The sequence below is a fragment of the Cynara cardunculus genome (genome assembly GCF_001531365.2).
Source record: "Cynara cardunculus var. scolymus isolate 2C chromosome LG 13, CcrdV1, whole genome shotgun sequence".
NCBI lineage: Eukaryota > Viridiplantae > Streptophyta > Magnoliopsida > Asterales > Asteraceae > Cynara > Cynara cardunculus.
Genome location: NC_037540.1, coordinates 38,751,501 through 38,762,641, shown reverse-complemented (window position 1 = coordinate 38,762,641; position 11,141 = coordinate 38,751,501). Strand labels below are relative to the sequence as shown.

General features: G+C 35.1%; 1 protein-coding gene across 1 annotated transcript; it reads left to right on the top strand.

Moving 5' to 3' along the window:
• Window positions 1-5,869: 5,869 nt before the first annotated feature.
• LOC112525350 (malonyl-coenzyme A:anthocyanin 3-O-glucoside-6''-O-malonyltransferase-like) lies at window positions 5,870-7,361 on the top strand. The gene has a single exon (XM_025135443.1). It carries the CDS (start codon window positions 5,897-5,899, stop codon window positions 7,304-7,306), a length of 1,410 nt encoding a protein of 469 aa, XP_024991211.1. The 5' UTR covers window positions 5,870-5,896; the 3' UTR covers window positions 7,307-7,361.
• The last annotated feature ends 3,780 nt before the right edge of the window (window positions 7,362-11,141 follow it).

Here is an 11,141-nt window from a genome sequence, read left to right as displayed (position 1 = left end):
CGGACTTTGGAATGAGACTACATACTCTTAGTTAGGAGTATTTGTTGTTTGATCTTTATACCTTCTACACGATCCTCACCACCTATATAATGATCGGTAGAGGTTTGAGAAAAAGAAAAAAAAGAGAAAAAGAAAAAGAAAAAGAAAAAGAAAAAGAAAAAGAAAAGAAAAAATATATATATGTTCCATATGTGGGAATGAGAAAAAAAAATGAATACATGGAGGCCGAACGATGGAAGAAACACAATTGTCTCCATAATGTTTTTAGCGAATAAGAGCTAAGAGATCGAAAAATTTTGTGATCGCGCTTTGACAAGACACGAGACTCAYGTTTGAGTTGTAGTTTCCTTTCCAAGATCCACTTTTAGTCACTTCACCAAATTATTCCCTACCTTGACCCTTAGCCACGTTACAACCCTTACTAAAGACCTTTTTGATTCACACCTAGGYTGACCATTAGCGATGGAGAATCGAGATCWAATTCAAGACTATGGTAGTGTATGTACATGTGAATTAATGTTTTGAGTGAAAACACCTACACCATTGTGTGAATGAGCGATTGTATTGCATATATCCTTTGTGAGGTGTTTGTGAAATTAGCATGTTCTCATMTTTGGTTCGTCTCGTGTGTTAATTTTCGCTAATATGGTTTTAGTCGAACCTCCGTGAAATGCTATGTATTTTTGTCCGTTCTCTAAAAATCAACTCATGATATATTCRTAGTGYTTGCCCGAGGACGGTCAAAGTTCTAAGTGTGGGGATGTTTTGATAGCTATATTTTCTTGGATGAAAATTAATTTTAAGAAGCCCTTATCTTAATCATTTTGTGAGTAAATGTGTTTACTTAACACTTGTTTTATTTTGTAGAGCCAGCCCAAAAAGAAAAGAAAAGCCCAACTTATGGCCTAACTTATGTGGACTTCATCAAGCCCAAATAAAGCCCACATCTTCTCCACATTTTTGGATCGGACAGAAGCAGACGTGAGAGGGAAGGAGGCGACTTCTGTTCGTGGGGGATCGATTGAGGAAGTACGTGGGTTCGATTCACGAGGAGAAGACGTGGGTTTGATTGAGAGAAATCATGGGATCGATTCGATTGGAGAGGGACGTGATCAAAGGTAAAGGGGGGTTGGTTCATTATAAAAGATGACAGGGGCTGTTCGAAGAAGGGATGTTCGATTGGGAGGAGACGGTAGCAAGGGAGATAGTCGCGAGGGTGGAAGAAAGCGGCAAAGGGCTGTTCGATTGGGAGGACTTCACCATCAATTTCTCATCACTTTTGGTAATATCTTTAATTTCTTAGTTTGTTAACCCTAGATTAGTCATGTGTGGCTAATCTCTTCATTCTAACATTAGTCACTTTAGATTTTGATGTTTTCCCACTTTGAAATTTTGTTGTAATCGTTTGGGACAAGTTTATTTGTTGGATTTCTAGGTTAAATGTCAATTTCACTTTGAATGTTAAGTTATTTGGYCAATTATTTGATGTTCTTGTGAATGTTTGTTAGTCAAAATATTAAGATATGTAATTGTCTATTGGTTTTGATAAAGTGACAATTGAATTCTTTCAATTTCAATAAGGTTTTTGAAATGAGTTCTTGAAATCTTACAATCAAAGCGGTATTAAGCCGAGCTTATGAGCTTAATGTTTTGGGTCGTGTTTTCTTAGTTCGTTAAAGCTAATTACACCTGGGATTGTGAGAGCTTGTTCATTGTGCCTTTTGTAGTTAAGATTTAGTTAAAGAGCTTATTTTAGCTAATGTCTAATTAAGTGAAAACATAGGTTGTTAGAGCTTATTGACAACTATAATCGGCTTAATCTTGTCCTATTCCTTTATAAATTGTGAAATCAATGATAAGTGTTCAACATCATTATCAAGAGTGGTCTAACGTTGGGTTTTTAATTTCTTGCATTTTTATAAGTTTTTAATTTTCATGCCAAGCTTAATTAATCAAATCCAACCCTCCTTTTTTTTTCTCGTATTTATTTTATTTGTTCGTTCTTGTACTTGAATTTAGTGGCTATAACAAGTTAAAACTGAGTCCCTGTGGATACGACCCGACTTACTGCTATTACAATTTTTGTTGTAATTAGCCAATAATTGGAATTTTTTTATTTGATGGACTCGGCATCCGTCAAATACAGGGAAGTTCAAATGAAACCAGCAAAAACGTTGAAAACCTGAACACAAATTTCAACCTTTAGATATATTTAATCCGACGAATGTGATCAAAAAAGTGGTTACAACACTGGAAGACTCCAATTCCTTGGAATTTCCATATTTCGTCTTTCTCTGGGTAAGATGGGTATTGAAGCTCTCCAGCTAGATCCATTCCAACTTGAATTTCCTATATAAACATAGAATCCCTACATGCCAAATTAACATATATAGCCAATAACAAATCATGTATACGCCTGTATCCGACATACAACTTAAGTGTAAAATAATTGGGTACTTGAAATCTGAATTAAAGTTTGAACCTTTAAACTATTAGCAATGTAAGTGTTAAAGACCACAAAAATACCCTACTCATTGTCAATTGATATGATATCAAGACCCCCCATTTGTAATATAAATCAAATGTTGCAAGTAAACATAATAGATAAGAGTGATGACCACAATGGTGTCACCATGACTGAATTTGTCTATGAAATAACACATGTTGTCAGAGAAGCACTAAGCACTGAATGGGCGTCTTGCCCTTGAGGCATGGGATGGTGTCACAACCAAGGGAAAAATATTCATTACTCTTCATTCTATATTGATCTGTGTATGCCAGGTCAGGGTCATCCACTACAACAAAATCAGGTTTATAAAACACTTCCAATTTTTAAGCGTCTTAATAGACCTCTTTATAAAACTTAATTTATAGGACCAAAAAAATAAAGTGTCCTACCTAAAGGCGTTGTAATAAGTTTATATGACTTTTTTGACGTCGTACTAAGTTTTTTCGGACACTTTTAATATAAAGCGTCTCACTATCAACTTTATATGACACTATTCTGAAAATTGTCCTATAAAAACAAGTGTCCTATAAAAAAATGAGTTTATAGGACACTTTATCAAAAGTGTCCTATAAAGTTGCTAATGCGACACTTTGTATTAAAAATGTTCTAAAAAACTTGTTAAGTCGTCCAAAAGCGTCATATAAACTTATTACAACACCTTTAGATAAGACGCTTTATATTTTGGTCCTATAAATTAAGTCATATAAAGCGGTCTATTGGGACGCTTAGAGATTAGGGGTGTCTTATAAGCTCAATTTTGTTATAGTGATCATTGATTTCTTCTAATACCAACTTTGGAAGGGGTATACTGCAAAGGTTTGATCAGAATGTTAGATGTTTCTAAATGTTAAAAAAGGGATATCCATATATTATGTAAATATTGATAGTGTAAGGTTGAAATTCAAAACAAACTTGTAAGGCTTTTTGGTTAGTTTAATTAAATAATAAAGCATGGGAAAGAAGAAAGTGACTGACGTGCAAGAGTCGTCAACATTTCCGCCACATTGATGGAAGGACATCAATGTCTGTATCTAGTGATGGCCAAAAACCGGTCTCGGTTCCGGTCCCAACCGGCCCCAAGATTTCTCATAACCGGTCCTGGTCGAAAAAGTTGAGTCCGGTCAAGCTTTATTGTAACCGGTTATGGGCCACGGGTCTCGGTCATTAAAAAATAATTTTTTTTATTTTTTTAATGATATATATTTTTGATACATTATAAAATTTGTAATTGGCTCACTCAAATACACTTTAAAAATACGCTTTATTATAATTAAAATTACAATGTCTTACAAAATATAGTGAGAAACCGATAATTGTGAACGTTTTTTTTTTTTGCATTCTTTGCAAATTGAGAACTTGGTATGTAAATCCCTCAACCAAGACACTTATATATAGTGTTTAGAAAGCAAAAAAAATACAAAAAAGGGCTTGTTTTTTGAAAAATAACAGCTACATTTAAAAAAAATAGCTACATTTTTTTAGAAATCGGGCTGGGCCGGGCCGGTCCCAGAACCGGTCCCGGTCCGGCGAAAGACCACAAATCCATAACCGGTCACAGATTTCGGTCCTATAACCGGTCTTTACCGGTCCTGGTCCTCCGGCAGTCCTCGGCCGGACCGGTTTGGCCATCACTACCTGTACCTTTAGCCCATGCTTCTTGGCCATCTCCAACAACTTTAGTATCTAAGAATCAGAGGAAGGGGATAGGTATCTTACATTCGAGTTCGTTTGAAGGAGAAAGAGGTGGTTACCGGTGTAATCATCTCAAGGAAAGAGAAGAAGATCAATTTAGTGATTCCCGGTCGGAGCTTTCTCTCTCTCTCTCTCTCTCTCTCTATATATATATATATATATATGTGTGTGTGTGTGTGTGTGTGTGTGTGGGGAAAGAGAGAGAGAGAGAAGGGTTCATGTAAGACCAACATTGCATTTGCATTATTGTGTAACACAACAAACAATGCTACAAAAAACAAAACAAATAGCTCCTCTACTTCCAAACTAGAGAATTTTTTTTTATAAACTATACATGAAGAAAAATAAACATAATTATTTGAAAAACTCAAACGGAATTCTAGAATACTAAGTACTTGATGCTGCCCAAAAACAAACCAAAGAACTCTACTCCCAATTCCTCTCTCGATTACGTGTAAAAAAGTTCATAACTTATCAACCTCATCACTACAATGTGCTATATATCCCTGTTTACCAGCCAATTCAACATATGATATGAAATATCAACATAAGTACTTGGCCTTAATATGCCTTCCAAATTTTACTTCAAGGTTAATGATGACATCAAAATGTTGTAATGATGTGAAGAACCGGAATAAAGGACTTAAATTTTTTAAATATGTAGTATAATGTGCTAATTTTCAGAAGACACCAGATAACTACAATGATTCGAGCCTTGCTTTTGCTAACTATTGTTGCATTCTCATTTCCTAATCAACTGGGGCTATGTCTGTTTCTCAGTTATTGGAGATTTTAGAAGTTGCAACCAATTAATGAAATAACGAAATTGTATTAATATTTCAGGGGATCAGGGTTTCAAGTTAGGAGTGTGTACATTCAAAGGGCGCAACCAATCTTTAAGAGGCCAATACTTCATTGCCTACCGAATAAGAATACTAATAACTCAAACCGCGCTGTTCAGCTTCTTATCACTTCAAAACCGAATTCAAGAACAAAAGGTGACATTCTCATCACTTCAAACCGAATTCACCCAAAACCATAAATCAAACCAAAGCTAGCTAAGTGTCCAGTCCTAAAGCCCAAAGCAAAATGTCTAAGTCTAAAGTGTATAACCAAAGCCCAATTGCAGTCATTTATCAATATACCGGGTACGGGGTGAGTCGAGGGATACAATACCCGACCCCAACCTCGATTTGCCTCTACCGGGGATCCCGTTTTAGCAGGGAATCTTCATTCCCGTTCGGGTTGGGTGAACCGGGTTCCCCACAAGGTCGGGGCAAATCACCATCCCTACACACACATATTTGTATATATAATTATATAATATAACTTAATTAATATATGTTAATAAAATAATAATAATAATAATAATGAAATATAATATATTATTTAATCGATTTAATATTTTATGAATTTTAACAATTACACAAAGTTTAGGGGTGCTAAATTAAATTAACTTTTGGATTTAATAAGATGGTAAAATAATAACATGAAAATTGAGATGGAATTAGAAAGCATGCCAGCGCATCTCAAACACTATATATAGATATATATATATATATATATATATATATATATATTATATATATATTATCTTTGACCACGAAGTTAGAGGCGCAATGAAGGCTAGAGGTGGTTTTATAGATCAAGAAAGAAGCTTTTCAAGCCACAAACAACCACAACCACAAACCAGAAATGGCTGCCACCGATGGGTTTTTGACTGTTCTTGAGATATGCCGAATCTCACCACCGCCAAACACCGTCGGCGAAAGGTCACTGCCACTTACTTTCTTTGATTTGGGATGGCTCCTCTTCCATCCAATTCACCAGATTTTCTTTTATGAATTCCCTCATTCAAAATCCCATTTTATCCAAACAGTTATTCCCAACCTCAAACACTCGTTGTCCATAACTCTACAACACTTCTTCCCATTTGCAGGTAACCTGATCGTGTTTCCTCCTCCAAATGCTTCAGGTATTGCTAGAAAACCTGAAATCCGTCATGTGGAGGGTGATTCCATCGCACTTACTTTTGCTGAGTCTACTCTTGATTTCAACGATCTCATAGGAAACCATCCTCGAGACTGTAACAAGTTTTATCCTCTGGTACCTCAACTAGAAGGTGCCTCTAAAGGATCTGACTTTGTGAAATTTCCTATATTTTCTGTGCAAGTCACGATCTTCCCAAACTCCGGCTTCGCTATTGGGCTCACCAATCACCACACCCTTTCTGATGCACGCACGAGGTATGATTTGTTGAGGGCCTGGACTTCCATTGCAAAATATGGTACGGATGAGTTATTCTTAGCTAGTGGATCGTTGCCCTTCTATGATAGAGTGATCGAATACCCTCAACTTTTAGATGAAATCTATTTTAATCAACATGTGATTCAGACTCTAGACGAAAACTACCGCCCTCCTCAGCTTGTAAGCACGACCGATAAAGTTCGGGCCACGTTTGTCTTGACACGGGCACACATCAATCTGCTAAAGAAATGGCTGTTAGTCCAACTTCCAAGACTAGAATATGTATCGTCATTCACATTAGGCTGTGCTTATATATGGAGTTGCATAATCAAATCACGTTTGCATCTTGAAGGAAAGAAAAGTGAAGATGAACTAGAAAGGTTTTCTTGTGTCATAGATTGGAGGTCTCGTTTAGATCCACCTGTTCCACAAAACTATTTTGGCAATTGTGTCGGGCCGTGTTTCGCCACAACCAAGAGCACCATACTAACCGGAAACAAAGGGTTTGTTACTGCTGTTGAATTAGTAGGAAAGACTATAAGGGAAACGGTAAAGAACAAGCAAGGAATGCTCAAAGATGCAGAGACTTGGCTCGATAGATTCGTCATACAGGTTCCAACAGTCGGTGTGGCAGGAACTCCGAAGGACGACGTTTATGATTTGGATTTTGGGTGGGGGAAGCCGAAAAAGTATGAGTCTATATCGATAGATTTCGGTCAGACAATGTCTGTTAATGTGAGCAGCAAATCACCAGAAGATCTTGAATTCGGTTTGTCCTTACCAGCTAAACAAATGGATGCTTTCATTACTATATACGGGGACGAATTAGAGAGCATAATTTCTGAGGAAAACTCTTGATGCATCAATCTATAACGATGGTCTTCTTTTATTACTAGTTAAATCGTTTGTGCTCATTTTGAAATGTTATCTTGGAAGTTATTCAATTTCTTATAAAGGCATTGTTATCAATGCTATGCGCGAGGCAACTGAATGAATACCAACGGAGGCTTGTTCGCGTTTGTTCGTTACCATACAAACAAATGAACATGATCACGTAAACGAGCGAATTTCTTTTGTTTGTGTTCGTTCATCAAGAAAATAAACTTGTCCCTGTTGGTTCATGCTCGTTAAGTTACACAATGAAGTATTAACAATCTTTACTTCAAACACGTGTTAAGTCATGTAACTCGTCCCAATTTAGAGGTTGTTTGTTTACTTCTTAATAGTTTCACTAAGAAACAGTCTTTGAATCGTTAAAAAGCGAATCTTGTTTGGGGAAAAAAGTCTGTCTCTTAATAATTCTAAAACCCTCTGAATGATTTTGTATCTTGTGTCTCCCTATAACCATTCAACATCCTAATTTCGTTGTAAATAATTACCAAACAAATATATTTTATTTTGCACCATATCATGAGAGCCTATTAATCATTTTGCACCAAACTATTTATCAACCGTAAAAACAGCCCTTACCCTTTCTGACTTATGTATTACTACTTTGCTTTCTGTCACAAATATTTCCATCCTAAAAACTTTATTTCACCTTCAAAGTTTTTCTCATTTCTTTAGTTGCAAGAAATATGTTGTTTATCTTCAGTGGAGCACCTTGTACAACATCTAGATTATTTTTATCTGTATTTGTTATCGGATCTGTTGTGATCATTGATTTCTACTTTAGGACCATAGAAATCACGTGATGGTTTTGTATTTGTGGCATAACCAACCTAAGACTTAGCCCGAAAGTGGATCGAACGACTTAGATTATTAGCGGGTATCAATTATCGCAATCACGAAAGTGCTTTTGGACATACATTGTATCGGTACAAGTCAATTTCTCGTACGTCTCTTTCAATTCAATTATAGAAATTTGTTAATAATAAAATACTTTAACTAAATTATATACTTTGTAGTTATTTTAATAGACGATAGACAAATAGCATTTGGTTTTCTAAAGAATAATGCAAATGACGCCATCCACCATCGATATGTTGACTGTTTTTGAAGATTGCCGAATCTCTCCGCTGCCGGCCACCGTCTGCGAGAGGACGCTGCCGCTTACTTTCTTCAACATTATGTGCACTACTAAAAAACCATGTATCAACGAAATCAGCGAGTGAAAAAAATCCCTCGCAGATCAGCGAGGGAATTGGCAAAAAACAGATTAATCTGATTTTCGCCATTTTTTTATTTTATAATTACAAATTTAATTACTTATTAACTTTTAATTATTGTTTATTAAATTTCCAATTATTGATTATTTATTAGAATATTAAAATAATTAATTAATAAAATCGAATAGAGCCCATTAGGCCCAATAAAACCGAATAAAGCCCATTAAGGCCCATTAAACCGAATAAAGTCAAATAAAACTGAATAAAGTTCATTAAGGCCCGATAAAATCAATAAAGCCTGGTAAATGGATTAAGGCCCAATAAAACCAAATTAAATGGGTTAAGGGCCAATAAAACCGAATAAAACCATTAGGCCCAATAAAACCGAATAAAACCATTAGGCCTAATGAAAACCGAATAAAGTCCAATAAAATGGATTAAGACCCAATAAAACCGAATAAAGTCCAATAAAATGGATTAAGACTCAATAAAACCGAACATGTATACATACAATACCTACATATAAAAATGTGTATGTATAACACATTAAAAAACAAAAAAAATAAGAAAATAAGAAAATAGGACAATTATCTCTCTGATCCCTCGCTGATCTGCGGGGGATCAGCGAGGGAATCTGTTTTTCGTCAATTTTTTATTTAATAACTACAAATTTAATTACTTATTAATTTTTAATTATTAATTTTTAATTATTGATTATTAAATTTCCAATTATTTATTATTATTAGAATATTACAAAAATTAATTAATAAAACCGAATAAAGCCGATTAGACCCAATAAAACCGAATAAAGCCCATTAAGGCCCATTAAATCGAATAAAGTCAAATAAAACTGAATAAAATTCATTAAGGCCCGATAAACTCAATAAAGTCCGGTAAATATATTAAGGCCCAATAAAACCGAACAAAGCCTAGTTAAATGGGTTAAGACCCAATAAAACCGAATAAATCCTCATATAACACACACACTATTTATACATTCACATATACACATATGTTTAAACATGTATACATCGATCCAATCGTGGTTAGCAACCAGTACACATCATGTATACATATGTATATAACATTGACCGACGGGTATATATATGTAACACATACAACGTCGTGTAAACATATGTATATAACACGGGCTGACGGATATATATACTTATAACACATGCACATGTATACACACGATACCTAAATATAAAAAATGTGTACATATAACACATAAAAAAACAAGAAAAATAAGAAAATAGGGCCATTCCCTCGCTGATTGACGAGGGATCAGCGAGAGAATTGTCAAAAATTAAGTTCCCCAGGAAACAATTTTTGGCCATTACCCTCTCTGATCAGCGAGGGATTTTTCCTACTTTTCCTATTTTCTCATTTTTACATGTTATATATACATATTTTTATGTGTTGGTGTCATATGCATACATGTATATGTGTTATTTGTATGTATATATATATATATATATATATATATGTTGTGGTTGCTAACCGCGATGTGTATTATATGTACAGATGTGCATGTGTTATAAGTATATATATATATATATATATACCTGTCGTCCCGTGTTGTATATATATGTTTACACGATGTTGTAATTGTTATATGTATATATACCCGTCAGTCCGTGTTATATACATCTGTGTACACGATGTGTATAGATGTGTGGTGGTTGCTAACCACGATTGGATCGATGTATATATACCCGTCGATTTGGTTTCATTGGGCTTTATTCGGTTTTACGAGGCCTTAAGGGACTTTATTCGGTTTTATAGAGCCGTAATCCAATTTTCTTGGACTTTATTTGGTTTTATTGGGGATTCATCCAATTTCTTTGACTTTATTCAGTTTTATTGGGCCTAATGGGTTTTATTCGGTTTTATTGGGTTTTAACCTATTTTATTAGGTTTTGATCGGTTTTATTGGGTCTTAATCCATTTACCGGGCTTTATTGAGTTTATCGGGCCTTAATGGGCTTTATTCGGTTTACTTGGGCCTTAATGGGCTTTATTCGATTTTATTGGGCCGGGACTTTATTCGGTTTTATTGGGCCTTAATGGGCTTTATTCGGTTTTATTGGGGCTTAACCCATTTTATTAGGTTTTGATCGGTTTTATTGGGCCTTAATCCATTTACCGGGATTTATTGAATTTATCAAGCCTTAATGGGCTTTATTCGGTTTACTTGGGCCTTAATAGGCTTTATTCGGTTTTATTGGGCTTGAATGGGCTTGATTTGGTGATGACGACTATATTCAGGTCTTCCTTTGCTGGTTCGTGGCATAGATGGAAGGAAGTACCTCAGGAAGCACGTGACTTGATGTTCCAGCGCTTTAGGGTTGGTGTACCATTTTAATGTAACTAGAAGCGTACCCGCGCAATGCAGCGAGATACATCGTGATTTTAATATTTCATTTTATTTTTTATCTCAGTCGATGTTATAATATGGCTTTATGTGATTTTGAGAAAACAATTATGTTTTTATGTTTGAATAAAATATATGTTTGAAGATATCATAAAAATTTGACAAAAATATATCGATATTAGTATCAAATTAACTATTTGAAATTCCT

Excerpts from the sequence above, each read along its gene's own strand:
- LOC112525350 (XM_025135443.1), top strand. The coding sequence starts at position 5,897 with ATGGCTGCCACCGATGGGTTTTTGACTGTTCTTGAGATATGCCGAATC.